General features: G+C 36.4%; 1 protein-coding gene and 2 pseudogenes across 1 annotated transcript; all 3 read left to right on the forward strand.

Annotated features, from left to right (window-relative positions):
* Window positions 1–212: 212 nt before the first annotated feature.
* Window positions 213–1,145, forward strand: LOC101417579 (olfactory receptor 2A2-like). The gene has a single exon (XM_004461909.1). It carries the CDS (start codon window positions 213–215, stop codon window positions 1,143–1,145), a length of 933 nt encoding a protein of 310 aa, XP_004461966.1.
* An 8,396-nt stretch (window positions 1,146–9,541) lies between these two features.
* On the forward strand, window positions 9,542–10,439 carry LOC131278428 (olfactory receptor 2A14-like; annotated as a pseudogene).
* Window positions 10,440–21,741: 11,302 nt separating this feature from the next.
* Window positions 21,742–22,663, forward strand: LOC101417147 (olfactory receptor 2A14-like; annotated as a pseudogene).
* Window positions 22,664–23,643: the final 980 nt, after the last annotated feature.

Genomic DNA, 23,643 nt, shown 5'->3' on the forward strand with positions numbered 1-23,643 from the left:
CTATTATCCCTCAATACTATTTTTATTCTATCTTAACTCAGGTGTGGTTTACAAAAATTTGTTAGATTGATGGAAAATAATTTAAATATAATGAAGTAGAGATTTGTATATGCTTGCCATGAACTCATATGAGGTAAGTAACTCCAATTTTTATGGTTCTCCAGCTCTGACTCTCAGTCACACTTCTGTCTTTGACAGACAGTCTTTAAGGAATGGATGGCAACAAAACATGGGTCACAGAATTCATCTTGGTGGGATTCAAGCTCAATGCAGAGTTGGAAGTGTTCCTGTTCTGGCTCTTCTCCTTATTTTATGTCTTTAGTCTGTTGGGGAATGGCATGATCTTGGGGCTCATTTGTCTGGACCCCAAACTACACACTCCCATGTACTTCTTCCTTTCACTCTTGGCCATCATTGATATGTCCTATGCTTCCAACAGTGTCCCCAAGATGCTGGAAAACCTAGTGAACAAGAAAAGAACCATCTCCTTTGTCCCATGCATAATGCAGACATTTTTTTATTTGGCTTTTGCTCACACAGAGTGCCTGATATTGGTGGTAATGTCTTATGACAGGTATGTAGCAATCTGCCACCCCCTCCAGTACACTGTCATCATGAGCCAGAGACTGTGCACTGTTATGGCTGCCACTTCCTGGGCATGTGGATTTATCCTGGCCCTGATACATGCAATTCTCCTCCTAAGGCTGCCCTTCTGTGGGCCCCAGAAAGTGAACCAGCTCTTCTGTGAAATCCTATCTGTCCTCAAACTGGCCTGTGCTGACACCTGCATCAACCAAGTGGTCATCTTTGCTGCCTGTTTGTTTGTCTTAGTTGGACCCCTTTGCTTGATCCTGGTCTCCTACACAAGCATCGTCTGGACCATCCTGAGGATGCAGTCAGGCGAGGGTCGCAAAAAAGCCTTCTCCACTTGTTCCTCACACCTCTGTGTGGTTGGACTTTTTTTTGGCACTGCCATGGTGGTTTATATGGTCCCAGACTCTGGTCAACGAGAAGAACAAGAGAAAATTCTGTCCCTGTTTCACAGCCTCTTCAACCCGTTGCTGAACCCCCTTATCTACAGTCTGAGGAATGCACAAGTGAAGGGTGCCTTATACAGAGTACTACAGAAAAAGAGGTCTACGTGAAAGGTGGCTAGGTGGAATCTTTACCCTTAATGAGATATGGTTTGAGGATGATGTAAAGTCAGAAAAATTACTAAGAAGAAAGTTTGATATGAGAATGTAAATTGAAAGACCTGCAAGAAAGTCCAAGTCCTGAACCTGAAAATGGGGCAAAATCTTGATGGGCACAGATAGGTCCTGGGGGTTAGCATTTTTATTCACACAAAATTGAACAATTGAATTAACAATATGTTTAATGCAAAAAAAAAAAAAAAAAAAAAAACCACACCAAAACTATAAAATCTGCTTTCTTCACAAACTAGATTAATATCCTTATAAAGCAACCATCTTTTTTGTCTGTTTAATTGATGAAACAAGATGTAAACATGTTACCTTAAATGTCCAGCTCAAACATAACCATTCACATCAGCTGGAATCAACTGGCATTTTCACAGACATTAATACCACAAGGGAAAATTCTTGAATGGATACAATAACTCAATACATACATACAGTCATTGCAGTTGTGTGTGTTTCTATAAGACCACCTTTGCAGTAAGTGATAAAATGGCACAGGTTCACTGTTGAATAGTTTATAATTTCCAAGCATTTGAACTACTGTTGAATGTAAATTCAATCGTTATATTTCAGCTTTGCTATCGTCATTTTCACTACCCTACTACATCCACTCTTTCCATCCCTCAATTGTTTTAAAACATACATCCTTAAAGGCCAGTTCATTTTCTAGTTCCCATGCTTCTATGGTGTTTTTGTGTTTCTTAAAAAGTTTTCTGGGAAGCTGATGTGGCTCAACTGATAGAGTGTCCGTCTACCATATAGGAGGTCCAGGGTTCAAACCCAGGGCCTCCTGACCTGTGTGGTGAGCTGGCCCACGCACAGTGCTGCCACACACAAGCAGTGCCTTGCCATGCAGGGGTGTCCCCTGCATAGGGGAGCCCCACACACAAGGAGTACACCCCACAAGGAAAGCCACCCCACACGAAAAAAGCACAGCCCACCCAGGAGTGGTGCCACACACAAGGAGAGCTGACGCAGCAAGATGACACAACGAAGAGAGACACAGATTCCCAGTGCAGCCAAGAATGCAAGCAGACACAGAACAAAGAGCAAAAAGACACAAGAGAGCAGACAGAAAGGGGTGGAGAAGGGGAAGAGAAATAAATAAAATAAAAATGTTTTCTTTGATAATGCTGGCTTTTTAATTTCCAGAGCTGCAGAATATATTCAGGTATTATTATTTCACCTCATCATTCCTCTTTGGCAAAGAAAAAGAAACAACAAAAACAAAAAATATTATAAAATATAGTCACATTAGGGAAGATTAACTTATCAAAATATAAAGATAAAGCCCACTAATGCTTGTTTTTTGTTGACTTTAAGGCAATGTCATGCAAAATGACAAATACATCTAAGACACACTTTACATTCCTAAATGAGTTTATTTCCTTGGGAAATCAAATCATTAAAATCCTTCTCTTTTCTGTTAATCAATCTTTGAACTATTGTAGTTATATATTATTGTAAACTTAAAATGTATAAGGAGATGTTAATTATTTTATAGCTTTACATTAAAAAATGAATCAGTACATGTCTTAACTATAACAAGGTAGCTGGTATTAGATTTTCCATCCCATCATATATAAATATGCAACCTGGACAAAAATATAGAAAACAACTCTTGGGAGGCATTAAAGAACTCAAGCTGGCATGAGATATGTAAGGGAGGGGATGAATATGAGGTGAATACCAAATTTGTTTCCAAGTTTTCCAATAAAGGCATTTTCCTGGGCTTGGTACAGAAAAATGGACCCCAAGGAGGGATAAGTGGTTTGGGTAGCCAGAGGAACCTTAGATATTATTTAAGGAGTCTAGACTCATTAGGAAGGGAGAGCTGTAAATGATGAATATTAGAAATATGTGTGGAAATACCACATGCATCCTTAATAACAAGAATCCTATACACAAATGAGTCCACATCCTGACTCATATTGACATATACAAAGATAATATTTACAAATTGGTTCACACCCACAGGAACACAGATTAAGACTTGAACACATCTTTCTCTTGGAACATGATTCAATCCCTAACATCTTTCCTTATCAGTAATCACTTTGAGTGAAAATTGATTAAACCTGCCATTTAAAAGGCAGAGATCAGCAGAATAAGGGGAAAATAAACAGGATCCAAGTATATGCTCCTTAAAAAGACTCACTGTAAATTATTGTTATAGACAAATTGAAAGTAAAAAATAGAAAAGATATTCCATGCAAACAGAAGCCAATAGGGAGCTGGGTGATACAGAATTAAGGAAAACAATATTCCAGGAGACTCCCCTCACATCTGGCAACAACTGGGAAAATAGGGAGCCATCTGCAAGACTGCTGTCACTTCTACCACCAAGTGCAAGTTCAGGGTCCCCAAGATTTCACTCAAGTTTAATAATTCACTAGGAAGACTCACAGAACTCACTGAAAGCTGTTGTACTCACAGTTACAGTATAACAGAGGGAAAGCATACAGATTTAAATTAGCCAAGAGAAGAAGCACATAGGGCAGAGTCCAGAGAAGTTCCAAATGTGAAGATTCCAGTTGTCCTCTCCCTGTGGAATCACGACAGCTTTACTTTTCCATAATATATTTGTAATGATATGCATGGATTATTGTCAGTAAAAGAAGCTTACCAAACCCTTCATATCCACTGTTTTTATTGGAACTTGATCATGTAAATTTGTTTAGCCAATCGATTGACTTACCTCAGACTCCAGACTCTCCATAGACCAGTGTGATACTATGTGACCCAGAGCCCCCACCCTAAATTACATTGTTGGTGTGGCTCAAAGCTCTCAGGCAAACAAATACCAGGACATTTTAAGGGATTAAACATTACCTCAAAAAGACTGAACCTCTCTTTGGGCTAGGATAAATTCTTTACAACACAGATGGCTATACTAACATTAGGGGGGAAAAGTAGACTTTAAGTCAAAAATTGCTACAAGACAAATACATATAGTATTAATATAGTAGTAAAAAGGAAATTTGTCAAACAGATATTACAATTATAAACATATACATGCAGTTCCAAAACATACAAAGCAAAAAATTGGCAGAATTGAAGGTAGAAATAGTTCCACAACATTGGAGTCTTCAGTAACATTCTTTCAATAATGGATAGTGCAACCAGACAAAATTACCATAAAAAAATGCAGGACTTGAGTAATATTATAAACCACCAAAATCTAGCAGACATATATGGAACCCTCCATCTAAAAACAACAGAATATACATTCTTCACATGTGCAAATAGAAAATTCTCCAAGATAAATAATGTGTTAGGCCAAAACACAAGTGTCAATAAATTTTAAATGATGAATTTATACCTTCTCTGATCGCAGTGGAGTGAAACTAGAAAAGAATAACAGAAGAAATAAACATAATATTCAAAAAATTCACAAATATGGAAATTAAATAACACACTCCTCAACTTCCAGGGGGTCAGAGAAATCAGAGGGGGTGTTAAAAAATAATTTGAGACTAATGAAAATGAAAACACACCTCAAAACTTATGGGTTGCAGCATAAGCAGTGCTTATATATAGATGTAAACACAGTAAAAAGATGAAATCTCTCAAATCAATAACCAAACTCTGTATCTTAAGGAACTAGTACAAGAAGTCTAAAGTAAACTCAAAACAGGCATAAAGAGGAAATTAAGATAGAGTGAAGAAAAATGCAATAGAGAAGGGAACACCCATAGAGAAAATCAATGAAACCAAAAGTTGTTTCCTTGCAAAGACCTATAAAGTTGAGAACAATTTATCTAAAACAACAACAACAAAAAAAAAAAAAAAGAGAGAGAGAGAGAAGAGTCAAATGATTAAAATCAGAAATGAAAGTGGGGATTTAAAACTGACACTACAGAAATTTTTAAAATTATGAGAATATTTTGAAAAAAATGTACAACAAATTAGAAAACCTAGATGAAATGGACAAATTCTTAGAATACTCAACCTACCAATACTGACTCAAGAAACAGAAAATCTGAACAGATCTATAACAAATAAGGAGATTGAAATGGTGATAAAATTTAAAAAAGAACTGCCAACAAAGAAAACCCCACACCAGACTGCTTCACGATGAATCTTAAAATCATTTAAAAAGTATTAACATCAGTTCTTTTTAAATCTTCTCAAAAAATAGAAGAAAAGGGAACACTTCTTAATTCATTCTATTAGGCTGGCATTATGCTTATATCAAAACCAGACAAAAACATCACAAGAAAGGAAAGACATCACAGTCCAATTACTCTGATGAATATAGATGCAAAAATCCTCAACAAAATACTTGCAAACCAATTCCAGCTACATATTAAAAGAATTATACACCATGACCAAGTAGATTTTTCCCCCAGGAACACAAGGTGTTTCAATATATGAAAACTCATAAAATTGATTTTAAAATGAAGGAAAATGTCAATAAAATGAAGGGGGGAAGTCCACACAACCATCTCAATTGATGTAGAAAAACAATTTCACAATCCACCACAATTTCATAACAAAAACTCTCAACAAACTAGGAAAAAAGAGAATGCTCTCAACTGGATAAATAACATGCATGAGAACACAGCTAACTTCATACTCAATGGTGAAAGATTGAGAGGCTTTCTGCTAAGATAAGGAACAAGACAAGGATTGCCTACATTTGCAGTTTCTAGCCAGCATTGTTCTGGGAAATACTAGCTGAGCTACTATGCAAGGAAAAGAAATCAAAGTTATCCATATTGGAAAGGAAGAAGTAAAACTGTCTTCACAGATGATATGACCCATTTTTTTCATTTAAAAATATTATATTTCAACTAGAAAATACAATTTCTCAGGGGTCAAATAGTTTTTTAAAAATGAGTTTCAATAAAGAAAAATGAAATTGAGAGTTTCAATTTTCCCTTTTTTGCAGAGAGTTAACTCTTTTTCATGATGCAATGACTTGATTCATGGTTTTCAATCTCTATGAAAATAAAAGATAAGGAAGCAAGATACTTATTTAAAGACAAACAATTCAAACAAAACTCAAGTTGTTGCAAACTCCTATTCTCTCAAGATAATCAAATTTAAAAGTTTGTACTCTCTAGGAAAAATCTATAAAAGTTCTATGTTTAACTTACAGAATTTTCATAAATATTTATATATACAAAAAATACAAATGTTTTTAAATATGCCTATATGTCACAAAATATAAATGAGATCATATTACACACATATATACAGTAACTTCAAATGGATATTTTCAGATTTCAGTATATAAAGATCTAGACTATTCTTTTAAGGGTTACATGATATTCTGTGTTAGAGAAATAGCAAAGAAAAATATATTTAACTCATCCCCAATAGATATAATCTTTGTGCATTCTAAATTTTTAATAATATAAATAATGTTTCAATGAATACTCCAACGTCTTCCTCACTGTGATTCAGACATTGGCTTTAAGTTCCTAAAAACCACCAAGTCCTTCCTGCCCAGTGATTTTGCATTTACAGAATGCTGTGCAAGGAACAGTCCTTCCCTGGCCCTGTTAGGGTTGACTATTTCCGTAGTTTAGGTCCCACTAAAGTGTCACCTCTTTAGAAAGGCCTTTCCTGGCTATTCCATTTAAAGGAGCCCGCCTCCCCAAGAAAATAATGAAAATGATTTTTAAAATATTCTGTTTCACTTGAACCTCTAACTTTATTTAAATTAAAAATAGATTTCAAGCTTGGTTCTGGAACAACTGCTAAGAAAGTACAGAGATGCCACCAAGTCACAGGGTGCCTCAACATGTTAGTGCATTCCATCTCTTTCATGGCACCCTATACTGGCTGGACAGGTCAGGAGATCACCAAGAAGGAGATTCCTAGAAAGAACTAACCAGCTGATGAGCCAATTGGTCCCACTCTCTGTAACCTACTCAGAATTCATCAGGACAGATATAGGTTGCTCACATTGTAAGAGGTGATAAAGAAGAAGGTCTTCAGAAGATAAAAATGTGAAAGGAGTTGCCAAAACTGGGAAGACATGGTGAGGATAAAAAATTATGTCAGAGCAGAAAATAAGATATGCTCTGAAATTTGTCTGTATATCAAGTTATAACAGGGAAAGAAGAAAAAAGCCAAACAAAATACAATTACAATAAGCTATAATATTTAAATGTAATCAGTTAATGTAAATTATTTTCCCCTTTTAAGTTTCAATTAAAACTTCAGCAATGCCATCTTTACCTCTTTCTAAGCCAAATTCAGCAAATTCAACATATAAATGCACTACATTCTGCCCTGCCCGCCCCCCGCCCCCCCCCCCCCCCCCCCGCCCGGCATAAGATATGAGTCCCAGGGAAGAGCCTCCCTGGTACCAAGACATTATTACCAAGGGCCAACTAGCAATACAACTGGAAAGAGACCTTGGCCAAAAGGGAGAAATGGCAAATACAAATGAGTTTTATGGGCAAGGAGACTTCAAACTGAGTCAGGAGGTCATTCCAGAGATTATACTTATGAAAGTCTCAGCAGGATCTCCTTGACTCCCACAGCAAATAATGCCTCAAATAGCAGGATGCCTGAGGGCTCTAGAGACATCCAGAAACTATGAGCAGGGCAGGCAGCTCAGGAATTCTTCACCCTATCAATGGGCCTTACTTTGGAATTTATGCTTTCCAGTGACACAGAGTCAGGCTCATTTTATAGGTTATCTACACATGGCTTTCTGCCACTTTTACTTAAACATATAATTAATCTATGTTCCAGAGACTTAAACCTTTGATCCGTCCATGTGCCAGTTGAGTCCTGAATTTTTCAGCAGTGTTGAAACACCTGCTCTCCAGTTCACTGTACATATCCAGGACAACTAACAAAGTGATGACAATGGTCAATGCCCATACCAAGAATCAGAGTATCGGCAACTGCAAGAAAGGTTGCTCCTTCCATCTGCCATGGGATCTAATCTCCCTCTCAGTTAGAATCAGTGTGGGCATCACCATCCCAAAATCCTCAAGATTGGGGAATGAACAATTGACTAAAGTAGACTTATTATTATTCTACTATAGACTTATTATTATTCTAATAATGGAAGAACTCTTATCATTGATATAAAGGCGGTGGCCACCAGAGTTTCTCAGGGAAGAAAGGGAAGAGGGAAGAATAGGTGTCATATGGGGACATTTTCAGGATATTGGAGTTGTCCTGCATGACACTGCAGTGATGGATACAGGCCATTTTATATTATGTCATGACCTACAAAAGTATGCAGGATAGAGTATAAACTATAATGTAAACTGTAATCCATAGTTAGTAGCATATGGGCATATGGGATTCCCTTGTATTTTTATGTAACAGTTGTATAATCCAAAGCTTCTTTTAAAAAAAATTATTTTAAATGCCATGTTTAGTTATATCTAACTTCATTGCATGTAGCCAAAGAAGTCTTTCACTTTTTGCTTAAACTTCAATATCAAGTGCTAACAAAGAAATAAGTACAACTCTCAAAATGAAACTGCAATCACTAGAGATGGAAAAGAAGTACAAGAAGGTGGCTCTTGGGAGGGTTAGTCAGCTGCTGAAGGAGAGGCTTAGAATGTTCTTTAAAAACTGCGAAGTAAAAAGTTACTTAGCGTAAACCACAATGTAAAATATAGACCTCTGTAAGTAGTAATACATCAATTGTAACAAATATACCACACAATTGTAAGATATTAATAGGGGAAGATGTAGGAGGGGAGAATAGGGAAATCCCTTATACTTTCCATATAACTTTTCTGTAATCTAAAACCTCTTTAAAAACAGCTTATTGTATTTTAAAAAAGAAAAAAAAGTTACATAGAAGGCACTTCAAACCCAAAAAGAGTGAATAGAAGAGCATAAGAGAAAGTAAGTATAATCAAACACATAAAGAAAGAAGGCCCTAATCATTTCATATCTTGAACCAAGAAGGAAAGAAAGTTTAAGAAATAAAACTCTCCTATTGCAGGCATTGTTATCATGGCCTTCACTCTTCTAACTACATTAATAATCAAGACTTGCACCCTGAAATGGAAGTCAGAATAATTGAATTCTCCAAAACAACATATGTGTATACCTGTCCACATATGTTATCATATTACATAAGATATATTATTTTCTATATTTTATATTATATTATATTCCTATTATTCCTTCAATTACAGGGAACTTGTTTTTTCATATTTTGTGATACTCACCCAGTTAGTTTTTACAACATATCTAAAAATAAAACATAGAAAACTCATGAAAAATGATGTATTAATAAATGCTACTCTATTTCCAACATTTACTATTCTGTGCCTATGATTATTCTTTCGTACTGACCACATGGCTGCATACTGCTGCAAAAATAGACTTCTCCATCTCTGTCAAGGAGCATGGAAAGGTACAGGACACAGATCACAAAAGTCACCCTGCTGGAATTCCAGGCGGACTACTGAAGTTTTGCTCTTTGGACTTTTCTCTCTGTTCTATACCGTCACCCTGCTGAGGAAGAGGTAATCATGGGGCTCAACGGCTTGGACTCTGGGCTACACGCCCCATGTCATTGTTGCCATGTTCTATGCTTCAATGTCCCTAAGATACTTTCAAACTTTGTGAACCAGGAAAGAACCATCTCCTTTGTTCCCTGCATAATGCAGACTTTTTGTATCTGGCTTTCACTCACAAAAGGTACCTGATTTTGGTGATGTCCTATGATAGGTAGGCAGTGGTCTGATACCATTTTGGTAGACCTGATGATAGATACTCTGTCATCATGTGCTGGAGAGTCTTGCACTGCTGAGGCTGTCCCTTCCTGGGCATGCAGCTCCCTCCTGGCCCTGGTTCATGTGAGCCACATTCTGAGGCTGCCCTCTGAGGGCCTCATGAAATCAACTACTTCCGTGAAATCCTGTCTCCCTTCAACTGGCCTGTGCTGATGTGAGACTCAACAGAATTGTCATCTTTGTTGCCTCTGTATTTATTGTAGTGGGGCCTCTCTGCCTGGTGCTGGTCTCCTACACCCACATCCTGGATGCCATCAAGTCCAGGGAGGGATGCAGAAAAGCATTCTCCACCTGCTCCTCCCACTCCTAAATTTATGGTCTCTTCTTTGGCAGCACCATCATCACATGAATGGCCTCCAAATCTTGTCATCCTGAGAAGCAGCAGAAGATCGTTTTCTTATTTTACAGCTTTTTCAAACTTATGCTGAACCCCCTAAATTAGAGCCTGGGGAACACAGAGGTGAAGAGCACTGTGAGGAGAGCACTGTGCAAGGTGATGCAGATATGAGAAATATCAATGAGCTATATGCATGGAATGAGGATATTTGTTTCCTATGAAATATTGAAGTTTATATTTTGCACCCTGTGCTAGGATAAGTGCAACCTTAAAATGAAATACTATTGACCAAAACATAAAAGCTAAAACAATAAATCTCTTGGGAATAAAATAGGCAAATACTTCCAAGACCTTGGATAAGCAGAGTTTCTTAGAAAAGGCATCCAAAGCACTAGACATAAAATTTAATAATTTGATAAATATTACCTTCTTATAGCAATCAAAGTTCAAAGGTAAGAAACAAAGAAAGCTGCAGACCAGGTGTTACTATTAGCAAATGAATCGTAGCCAAGGAATTCCTTCATATCAATACTAAAATAAGCTAACCCAATTTTATAAACAACTCAATATTATAAAATAGGCCAAGCTCTTTAATAGACACTTCTCATAATAAATACCAGTGTTATTAAGCAAATGAAATGGTGCTCACCACTATAAATCACCACGAAAATATAAATTAAGGCCACAGTGAGATACTATTTCATACCCACTCAAATGGTTTCAATTTTAAATGGAATAGTGATTATTGGAATTGTTGGAAATCTAATGCCAATAATTGGGAAGGAGGGAAACAGACTTTGGCCCAGTGGTTAGGGCGTCCGTCTACCACATGGGAGGCCCGCGGTTCAAGCCCCGGGCCTCCTTGACTCGTGTGGAGCTGGCCCGTGCGCAGTGCTGATGCGCGCAAGGAGTGCCCTGCTACACAGGGGTGTCCCCCGCGTAGGGGAGCCCCATGCGCAAGGAGTGCACCCATAAGGAGAGCCGCCCAGCGCGAAGGACGGAGCAGCCTGCAGAGGAATGGCGCCGCCCACACTTCCCGTGCCGCTGACGACAACAGAAGCGGACAAAGAAACAAGACGCAGCAAAAAGACACAGAAAACAGACAACCGGGGGAGGGGAGGGGAGGGGAATTAAATAAATTAAAAAAATAAATCTTTAAAAAAAAAATTAAAAATAATTGGGAAGAAGTCAATATGAGAAGAATGTGTATCCACTGAAGCCGTCTCATTTGATTAATAAGATTATATTAGTAATCTTCTAGACCAGGGTTTAGTGAACTCTTTTGTAAAAACATCTGGATAACTAAGATTTAGAGGGTCATTCAGTCTCTGTCATAACAGTGCAACTCTGGGAAAACAGACCTAGAAATATGTAAATAAATGGGTGTGGCTTCATTTTAATAAAACTTTACAAAAATAAGTAACTGGAAGGATTGGTCCCATGGTCAGTATCTTGCCAACCCCTGTTCTAGATCTAGAAGTCATCTAGTTCCAGCTGATACCAAGTTAGAGGCCCTTGATAGGTGGGTCCAGGGGACCAAACCACATGATTAGATCTGTTTTAAGGAAGACAGTTGAGGACCACTAGAGAGTGAGCTTTTTCCTCTCTTGACAACTTACAAAATATAGCATGCCTTAATAGTCTACAGACTATAAACATCCATGGTTACACCATCATATATAGAAAGATACAGTAGATCCCTCAGACTGCCCATCACTAAGTTGAACTTGAGACCTTGGAATAAGAGCTTGCTACTAATGACTTCTGCTTTGGAGCATAAGCAAACCAATAAAAATAAGCACAGGGGCCTTCTGTACAGATTAATTTTTTCTGTAGTAGATTTATCAGATTCTAAGATTTCTAGTTGTTTTATTTTTGCAGTCACTTTATTAGAAGCACTATGTATGTTTATGTTGAAATACTTTCAGTTTTAATTATATATTCAGACACTCTCAGCCTGAATTACCAGTCAAAATTCCAACAACCTTTTTGTGCATAAATGAAAAGCAAATCATAAAATGTATATGGAAAGGTAAGGAATCCCAAATAGCAAAATTATCTTGAAAAAGAGAAAAATTAGAGGACTCACAATTCCTGATTTTAAAACTGATTGCAAAGTTACAGTAATCAAAACAATGTGGTACTGCACAATGACAGACATATAGATCAATGGAATTGAATGGAGAGTTCATAAATAAATTCTCACATCATGACAAATTTATTTTTGGCAGGGGTGCCAAGTTCACTTAATTGAGAAAGAAGAGTCTCTTCAACAAATGGTGCTGGGAAGATTGGGTAGCCATATACAAAAGATGAATGTGGACCCCTACCTCACACCATATACAATAATTAACTAAAAACATATTAAAGACCTAAGTACATGAACCAAAACAATAAAACTCCTAAAAGAAATTAGGAAAAAAAAACAAAGAGGGAAGCATTTCTAGAACCTTGTGATAGCCAATGTTTTCTTAGACTTTACAACAAAAGAATAAATAGATAAATGGGATCTTGTCAAACTTTAAAACTTTTATGAAACAAAGGATTTTATCAGGAAAGTAAACTGGCAACCTACAGATTGAGAGAAGATTTTTGGAAACCACAAATCCAATAAAGGTTTAATTTCCAGAATATTTAAACTAGTTCTACAACTCAACAACAAAAGAGAAAAAATAACAAAACACTTGAATAGATATTTCCCCAAAGAAGGTGCACAAATGTTCATAAAGCAATGTAAACATATTTAACATCATTACCCATTAGGGAATTGCAAACAAAACCACAATAAGATACCATTGTATACCCACCGAGAGGACTCCTATTAACAAATTGGTAAATAAAAAGTCTTAGTGAAAATGTGTTAAAATAGGAACACTCATTGATTGTTTGTGAGAATGTAATATGATGCAACCTCTGAAAAAACATTTTGTCTGTTCCTCAGGAAGTAAAATATAAAACTATTTCTAGGTATACAACCAGAAGAATTGAAAGCAGAGGCTCAAACAGTAAACACCAGTATTCACAGCAGCATTATTCACAAATACCAAAAGATGGAAGTCCAATGTCATCAACAGAAGAATGGATAAAAAAATGTGGTATTACATAGATGGAATATTATGCAAAAGAATGAAGTTTTGATGTATGCAACAACATGGATGAACCTTGGAGACATCATGTGAAGTGAAATAAACCAGACAATTTGGCTTTGTGAGAAACTATTGCATTTCAAGGTTGCCACAATTGGCTTCATGGGAACTCATCTCTCAATTATATATGAGTAACAGCCTCTCATATAATTTCATGAGGGTTGTTGAGAACAGTAATTATGTTATGAATAATAATTTTAAGGTTTTGTATTATATAACTTGTGATATCTATCTCAGATTTATGGTCCTTGAGTATTTAGAAAATCTGAGTGGATAGACTATGTTGGTTCCAATAATTGCCCTGCCTATTCCTTAGAATTTTTCCTCAAGGAGACACAGATAAAATCATTGCTCTCCTCCTGAGAGAAGAGTCAGGGATTTTTATAATTTCCTCGGGAGAAAGCAAATAGATAAGATGTCTAATGATCCTTCTGGGAATTTCAATTCTCAATAGAAACTCAAGAATATTTTTATTCAGCTGTTTCTAAAATAAGAGTTTCCAGAAAGAACAGTGAGTGTTCCTGTAGCTTAAATTGATTCCCCTGACAGGCTGCTGGAGGGAAGACAACACTACACCTACCTCGGAGGTACATTTATTTTATTTATTTATTTATTTATTTATTTATTTATTTATTTTTCCATTTTTTTGTCTTAATTTTTTTTAATGCTACATTAAAAAAATACGAGGTTCCCATATACCCCCACCCCCCTCACCCCACTCCTCCCCCCATAACAACAACCTCCTCCATCATCATGAGACATCCATTGCATTTCCATGGTGAATACACCTCTGAGCACTGGTGCACCTCATGGTCAATGGTCCACACCATAGCCCACACTCTCCCACAGTCCACCCAGTGCGCCATGAGAGGACATACAATGTCTGGTAACTGTCCCTGCAGCACCACCCAGGACAACTTCAATCCCCGAAAATGCCTTCCGAAGTGTCTGGTGGTGGTGTCTGAGCTACTAGAACTATCACTATGAGACGGGTATCAGAATGACAGACTTTACAGATAGGCTTAGTGTCTGGATAAGGCTCTGAAATAGCCAAACTAGTAAAAGGACGTAATGTATTAACAAGGCTAAATAAAGATATTGATGTCCAGAGAAAGCTCTTGTCAATGAAGAGCTAAATTCTTGTAGCATTTTCCAGTAAAGGCTTATTCTTGCCGAAACAGTTAAGAAGTCAGCTAATCACATTGCTATTTCCTACTGCAGCTGTCCCAGGTTATTACTCTATCTTGATAATTATCAGACTCTGAAATCCCTGTAGTTTATAAATATTTTTCCAATCACAAAAAAGTATAGAATGAGTACCAATACTGTTGAATAGGTTTGGAGTAATAGATAAGGCTCTACAGCTCAAGAAAGTTTCCCGCTTACAGGACTCCCTTTGGAGAGCTGCACATACAGACCATGCAAATCTTTCATTTCAAGAGCCACTATTGTTTTATTGCCTCTATTGGTAATGTTAAACTTTATGCATCATTTCCATATTTTCTTTTCTGTTTCAGTGCTGTAACACAAGAATTTTATAATCAATCTTCATTTTTATTTTTTATGTTTATTTTTAATAGCAAAATGCAAGTATTCATGAAGATAAAGATAAAAGGATTTATTAATTCAGAATTAAAAAAAAAAACTAAAAAGTCAAATGCTCCTATTGGCTAGCAATAGATTGAGTTAGCTTCTGCAATATTAATATACTTAATGTCCCAAGACTAACAGTATTTTAGACATTGCTTACTGTGTCCTACTGTGTCTAAATACAATTTTGTAGTACTGATCTTACTGTCCCCCACTTTGCAGACTATGACAATTTTCTTTCGTGTTTACAAAAAATTAGCTTCACAAACTTCATTTATATTTATATAGGAACTTCCCAATTGCAGTTATATTTATTGGAACAAAAGTGTCTAGGACATCCTCCCTCTCATTCATTCCTCTCATTGTTTTTAAAGTGTCACTGCCTACCTGATATAATATCTCCAGTAGGCTGATAATTTTCAAGGGTCAAATGCTGCCCCATGTGTCTTCCAGGCTACTTTTAGGGTCAGTTTACCTTCATATGACATAATTTCTCCAGGGAGTACTTACCCTGAAATCGTATTCTTAAAAGAACGAATTCAAAGCAAATTCAAGAGTGTATTCGTTTCCTGGGGCTACTATAAGAAATTACCACAAAGTTAGCGACCTAAAATAACTAGAAATTTATTTTTTCACAATTATGAATGGTAGAAGACGAAAATCCAGCGGGGCTATGATCACTCCAGGGGCTCTCGTGGAGAATCCATTCCTTGCCTCTTCCAGTTTCTGGCAGGCTTCGCCATTCTTTGGTTTGTAGCCACCTCTCTCCATCTTCACCTTGCCTTCTTTTTCATATGGCTTCTCCTTAGTCTTTCCTAAATCTCCCTCTGCTTTTTTCTTATAAAGTCGCTTGTCACTGGATTAAGGACATATCTGGATAACCCAGAAATACGTTACCTTAAGAATATTAATTTAATCAAAGCTGCAAAGACCCTTTTTCTATATAAGTGGATGTTCACAGGTTTTGGGGATTTGGAGGTGCATCTATTTGGGGGTAGGGGTTCCAGTCAATCCTTTACAGATAACAATATATTTAAGTGTTGAAATTTGCTCTTTAGTAATAATATAGTTCATATGATCATGCAATTCAAAGATATCCACTATAAACATTATTTTTAAATGTTTTAGATTATTCATACCATTTTCAAAAAAATTTTAATAAGTAAATTCTAACAATGAACTTTTTTTTCCTAATAAAGTAGAAAGCAGTCCTGGCAGTATGTAGAAACTGGCAAATAAAAGATTCTAAAAGTGAACTAAATTGAACTTAAATATTGATCTGACAACTACATTCATCCATTTAGTGTTTATTTCATCTACAAAGAATCTAGTTATTATAAGGATCTAACAATGTATAAGGCATAAAAGCCAATTACAAACAATGTAAGTCAAGTTGCAGTCAAGTTTTGTAGAGTCTTAATTTCCATTTAATATTTTTCTTCTGTCTTGGTATCTAATATTAAGATGAGATATAAATAAACCAAAGGAAGTTGATTTTATGCAGGCTTTGTTAGATATGCTTAAAGGAGATCAAAGCCCCTCTGGGAGTTATCATAACAGAATCAGCTATATGAATGCAATGACCACAAAGGAAACATGAACTTGGAACTATAGAACCATGACTACTTAGTTAGACGCTCTTTCTTCCTGGGCAACTTCTTCCACCCAAGCTTCAGTATTGCTGAGTGATAAGCCTCCATATCTGTTGTTTTTTGTCTTTTTGCTAGTTTTGCTTTTCATAAAAATATAAAGAGATACTTTTATAGTTATAAAATTGATTGATTTGCCTGACCACTTCCATGTCTCAGAACTTACTGTAAGGATTTCATGAAAAATACAAAAAACACATATGTATAAAATTAAATCATTGCAGCATTCTATTTTAAACAATCTAATGAGGAAAAAATATTTTGAAAAAATTAAATATTTGGATTCAAGGAAATAGTAAGCAGCTATTCAAATTATGTTGCAGCAAAATAATTTGGCAGGGAAAAATATTAATGAAATGTTTCTAAATGGAGGAATAAGGAAATATAATACCATTTCATATAATATTTAATAATGATATATATGAAAAAAGTATACAGCAAAAATGCTGACAAATCTTGTGAACCAGGAAAGAACCATCTCCTTTGTTCCATGCACACTGCAGACTTTTGCTCACACTGAGTGCCTGATTTGGTGGTGATGTCCTATGATAGGTACGTGGTGATCTGCCACCCCCTACATTACACTATCACCGTGAACTGGAGAGTGTGCACTGTCCTAGCTGTCATTACCTGGGCATTTAGTTTCCTCCTGTCTCTGGTCCATGTGGTTCTCATTCTGAGGCTGCCCTTCTGTTGTTATTACCATCTTATGCATAAAATGGGCATAACTCTTGATTATAGTTACTGTAATAAGCATAAAATCATGAAAATAATATAGACTTCATAATTAATAAGGTACTAGGATTGCAAATATATATATATTTTACCAAAGATAAACTACTAAGTAATAAGGCCATTTTCTTCAATGCTGATATTAATTCATAGAAATAGATCTAACTCTGTAAAGGAAGTAAAACTATATTCTATTTTCAACAAGATTTTTTTAATTAGCTAATTTTTTAAATTATAAATTTTATTCATTTACAGAAAGATCATGCAGAAAATATAGATTTCCAATATAACTATTGTTTTAGTTTCTTGGCTGCTAAAACAAATACCATACAATAGTTTGGTTTAGCAACAGGCATTTTTTGGCTTAACTATTTCAGAGGTTAGAAATCTTGTGTCCTCCCTGGTGGTATCTTCTGACCTGTCAAACAATCATTGGGCTTCCTTGGCTTTTCCATCATGGCAATGCACATGGCAGCATTTACTTCTTTTTCTTCCAGGTTCCATTGACTTTTAGCTTTTGACAGTTCCCCAGGGCTTCTCTTTCTGTGACCATTTCTCTAAGTCCCCAGTAATAGGATTAAGATCCATCCTGATTCATTTGGGCCAGGCCTTAACTGAGGTAACCTCATCAAAAGGTCCTATTTATACGTGTTCATACCCATAGGGATGGGATAAGGTTAAGAACACATTTTTTCTGGGTGTATAACTCCAAGCCATCATACACACACTTTCACACACTCAGTCTTTCCTATTATTAACAGTTTTCATTAGTGTGGTATTTTCATTATAATTGATGGAACAATATTATATTATTAATTATAGTTCATAGTTCATATCAAGGATCCACTGATTGTGTTTTTTAGTAATTTTATAATATTAACATATATACAACCTAAAATTTCCCTTTTCAACCCAATAAATAAATATATAATCCAGTGCTGTTAATTACATTCACAATGCTTTGCTACCATCACCACCATCCATTATAAAAATTTTTCTGTTATCCAAACAGAAACTCTGTACCAATTAAAGATTAACACATATTCCCTATTCTCACTTTAGCTCCTGGTAACCTGTATTCTAGTTTCTGACTCTGTGAATTTGATTTTTCTATTTCTTACCTGTAAGATCATAATATTGTGTCTGGCTTATTTCATTCAACATGTTTTCAAGGTTTATTCATGTTGCATTTATCAGATTCCATTCCTTTTTACTCAACAATCATATCTGCCAACAATTACAATAAAAATATAAATTATTAAAAGTCCAATAGTTTACATATATTGGTTTTTAAGTATGATTTTCCACTAAAAGAAATAGGACCTTTTTGGAGAAATGACTGTTTCCACTATGGAAATGGAAAATGTATGAGTCTGAAGCACTGTGGTATACCAGAAGTAAAGAGTTATTCAAAACTGATAGCACATATAAAAGAGGTTGTTTAATTGCTCATGTTCTTGGTTGTCTCAGGGATTAAGAGAAATCTCTGCATGTGATCACTTCCAGTTCTATCAATGGGGTCTCTTAGCATAATTTTCACTGGGTCTACAAAGTGTGGTATACCATTCTGTCCTTAAATATATTTTGCCCCCCAAATTGAACAGTTCTCATTCCAAATATGTGAGAATGATAAGTTCAACTTAATATTTCTGCATGGATTTTAAAATAGAAATAAATTAATAAAAATCAAAATTACAGGTATTTCCTGCCACTTCATTTAAAGGAGTCTCCCCATCCCTGCCAAAACCAAGGAACTTTCCATTATTTTACTCTTTTTCCTTTCTAGTAATTTTCACAATAAACAAATGTATTATTTATTCACTTGTTTACCCCTAATGTTTTATGGGTAACGATTAGCCATGCCCTTTCTCTGGTCCAAGACTGGAAAAAATAAGTTTCAATATAGGCACAGGAATCGGATAGACAAAGAATAAAAATATATGTTTCATTAGTGAGGTTTATTAGAAAACAAGTCTTATATCTTTGACAAAATTTCTCCCAAAGTTAAAATTACAACCAAAAGCCTAACCCCACCACCAACTAGGACAGAGCATACTCCTGTATGCTTTATGCTCAAAAGAGTAGAAATGCATCTGAATGAAAAAGAGAATATAGAAAGGGTATCCTCAGCTCTCTTTTCAGAAAGCATAAAAATTAGGGGACAGAGAGGTAGGAATAGTCCAACATGTTTCCATTGAGAGACATAGAAGTCTCTACCCTTGAGAGAATATTTATGTTACTTATTTGATAAATTGGAAGCAAAAAAATTCTAACACTAGAAATTGAATATATTATGATATAATAGAATATGTATTGCTTTTAAATTATGTTGGTAAAATACTATTTTAACACATTAAAAATATACATGACGTTAAGGGAAATGACGATGTAAAAATAATTTATATAGAGAAGCAGATGTGGCTCAATTAATTGGGCTTTCATCTACCATATGGGAGGACACAGGTTCATTCCCCCAGGCCTCCTGGTAAAGGTGTGCCCACGTGGTGAACCAGGCCTGCATAGCAGCCAGTGCCTGCACGGCGACCCACATGGGGAGCCAGTACCCATGTGGGGAGCCAGGGCCCAGTGCTTGCACAGTGAACTAGTGCCCGTTCAGCGAGCCACGCAGCCATATGATGATGCAAAGAAAAGAAACATAAAGAGAAGAGTCAAGGCGAGATGCAACAGAAACCAGGAACTGAGGTGGCACAAATGACAGGGAACTTCTCTCCACACCAGAAGTCTCCAGGATTGAATCCTGGTGAATCCTAGAGGAGGAAACGAGAAGAGAAGTCAGAAAGAGAAACAGATACAGAAGATCACACAGCGAATGGGCACAGACAGCAAAAACAGAGGGGGGGATAATAACAATTTATATGGTATAATCAAATTTTATCATCCATCTGAGGTTGTTAAGTTTCTATTACAAAGAAAATACTGAAATTATTTTTTTAAATATTCGTTTCATTTGAAACTTTAGCTTTATTTTAAATTAAAAATAGTTTTCAAGGTTGGTTCTGCAACAATTATGAAGGAAGTGCAGAGATGCCACCAGGTCACAGGGTGTCTCAATGTGATGGTTCATTCATCCCTTTCATGGCCCTTGGAGCCCCTGTGCTGGCTGGACAGGCCAGAGATCTCCAAGGAGGAGATTTCTAGAAAGAACTAACCAGCTGGTGGGCCACCTGATCCCATTCTCTGTGACCCACTCAGAATTCACCAGGACAGAAATAGGCTGCCCACACACTAACAGGTGATGAGGCAGAAGGTCTTGAAAAGGTGAAAATGTGAAGGGAGTTACCAAAGTGGGAGGATAAGGTGAGCCAAAAGATTCTGTCAGAGCAGAAAGTAAGACATGCCCTAAAATTTACCTAAATAAATAAATCATGTTATAAAAGGGACAAAAGTAAAGGGCCAAGCAAAATATAAATACAATAGAACTATAATCTTAAAATGTAATCACTATTCATGTAAATTACTTTTCCCCTTGTAAGTTTCATAAATTAACATGTCTTGTTTACATGTATTTAAGATAAGATGCATACATATGCACACTGAATATATCACAGGAATTCTTTAAACTTTTGCTTAAATTTCAGTATCAAGTGCTGACAAAGAAATAAATAAAACCCTCAAAATAAAAATACAATTACTAGAGATGGAAAAGTGGTATAAGAATATGCTTCAAGTTTGCACTAGCCAGCAGCTGAAAAAGAGGGACTTCGGAAATTTTAAAGAAACTGCAAAATCGAGAAATTATTTAGAAGGAATTTCAAATCTGGAAACAGGTTTGAAAGCATGATGAAAAGAAAGAGGCTCTGTAAGCAAACACAATAAAGAACAGAAGGCTCTAATCATGCCGTATCTTGAACCAAGTAGGCAAATAAGCCTAGGAAATGAAACCATCTCTGTTGCAGGCATTGTGTCAGGGTCATCTCTCTGGTAACCACATGAATAATCAAGATTTGCACACTTAAAGGGAAGTCTGAATAATTGAATTCTACAAAGTAGCTATGTGTATACATGAAGGTTTGTTATCTTATTCCATAGGATATTTATAATATATCCTATCATTTTATCTTATAACATTTTATTATATATAGTAAGTATTATATATACTATTATTCCCATTTCTCCTTTGATACAAGGGCAATTTTTTTATCATAGTTTTGATGCATACCTAGTTAGCTTTCACAACATATCTAAAAATAAATCATAGAAAATTCATTGAAACTGTTGTATTAATAAAAGCCACTCTATTTTCAAAACTTAGTAAATATTTCATGTCTTTGGCTGCTCTTTTGGTGCTGACCATCCTGCTGCAGTCACGGACTTCTTTATCTCTGTCACAGGAACATGGGAGGGAACTGGACACAGATCACAGAAGCCACCCTGCTGGGATTCCAGGTGGATCAAGCACTGGAGCTTGTCTTCTTTGGACTTTTCTCTCTATTCTATGCCCTCACCCTGCTGGGGAATGGGGTGATTGTGGGGCTCATCTGCCTAGACCCCAAGCTGCACACCCCCATGTACTTCTTCCTGTCACACCTGGCCATCGTTGACATGTCCTTTGCCTCAAACACTGTTCCCAAGATACTGATGAATCTTGTGAACCAGGAAAGAACCATCTCCTTTGTTGCATGCATACTGCAGACATTTTTGGTTTTGACTTTTGCTCACACTGAGTGCCTGATTTTGGTGGTGATGTCCTATGATAGGTACGTGGCGAAATGCCACCCCCTACATTACACTGTCATCATGAGCTGGAGAGTGTGCACTGTCCTAGCTGTCATTGCCTGGGCTTTTAGCTTCTTCCTGTCCCTGGTCCATGTGGTTCTCATTCTGAGGCTGCCCTTCTGTGGGCCTTGGAAAATCAATCACTTCTGTGAAATCCTGTCTGTCCTCAAGCTGGCTTGTGCTGACACGAGGCTCAACCAACTCATCATCTTTGCAGCCTGTGTGTTTATCTTAGTCGGACCTCTCTGTCTGGTGCTGGTCTCCTATACGTGTATCCTGGTCACCATCCTGAAGACCCAATCTACGGATGGAAGCAGAAAAGCCTTCGCCACCTGCTCCTCCCACCTCTGCATCATCAGGCTCTTCTTTGGCAGTGCCATCATCATGTACATGGCCCCCAAATCCTGCGGAGCAACAGAAGATAATCTCCCTATTTTACAGCCTTTTCAACCCTATGCTGAACCCCCTCATTTATAGCCTAAGGAATACTGAAGTGAAAGGTGCCTTAAAGAGGGTGCTAGGCAAGGATAGGCCAATGTAAGAAATATCAAAAAGCTACATAAGTGAGTAAATTTGCTCCCTATGAAGATGAAAGTTTATATTTTTGCACCCTGTGCTAGGGGAAAAAATGCAACTTTAGATTGGAATATTATATACCCAAGCATAAACCTCAAACTATAAAGCCTCTAAGGAAAAATATAGAAAAATATATTCTGGACCTTGATGAATTTGGGAACTTAGATTCTCAGAGAAGATACACAAAACAATAGAAATAAAATCTGAAAAATTAGCAAGCATTAGCCTTGTCTGCTCATTAATGTCACAGTGGAATGAGCTGACTGGTTTAGCACATTTAAAAAAAGGATATGCAGGTAGCTGAAGGCAGGAGGATGGTCGCTTAGCATGTGTTCTAAGTTCCCCAGAGAAGTTGGCAAGGTAAGTGAGGACTGGGTGATTTCTCTAACAGTCACCGTTTTGAAACAGAAAAAGCAAGCCACAGATCAGGGGATAATATTAGCTCTCTATATATCCAGCAAATGAATTTTAGCTAGTATGTATAAAAAACTCCTTCAACCCAGTACTAACAAAAGGAAAAAACCCAATTTCATAAAATTGGTCAAGCACTTGAAGAGGCACTTCCCAAAATAAGTACAAATAATAAACATATGTAATGGTGCTCAACACCATTCATGAGCAGGAAAATATAAAGTCAAATAAGCTACTATTTTATAGCCACTAGAATGGCTAAAATTATAAATGGAATATTCATGATTGCAATTGTTGGAAATACAATGGCAATATTTGAGGAAAGTTAAAAGAATAAAATAAATCCTTTCTTTGATTGAACTACAATCAGAGCTATAATTTAAGTGAGCTTTCTTGAAGGATAAACCAAAATGGGATAGTATACCCATTACTTGCCAGGGGTCCTAAAAGGAATAAGCACTTACTCTGTAATGTGTTGGCATATCCAGTGGTAGATGCATATATCCAAAACACTTTTAAAAGATTGATACATAA

Source organism: Dasypus novemcinctus, chromosome 5 (assembly GCF_030445035.2).
Source record: "Dasypus novemcinctus isolate mDasNov1 chromosome 5, mDasNov1.1.hap2, whole genome shotgun sequence".
Lineage (NCBI taxonomy): Eukaryota > Metazoa > Chordata > Mammalia > Cingulata > Dasypodidae > Dasypus > Dasypus novemcinctus.

Coding starts and splice junctions, on each gene's coding strand:
- LOC101417579 (XM_004461909.1), top strand. CDS start 213: ATGGATGGCAACAAAACATGGGTCACAGAATTCATCTTGGTGGGATTC.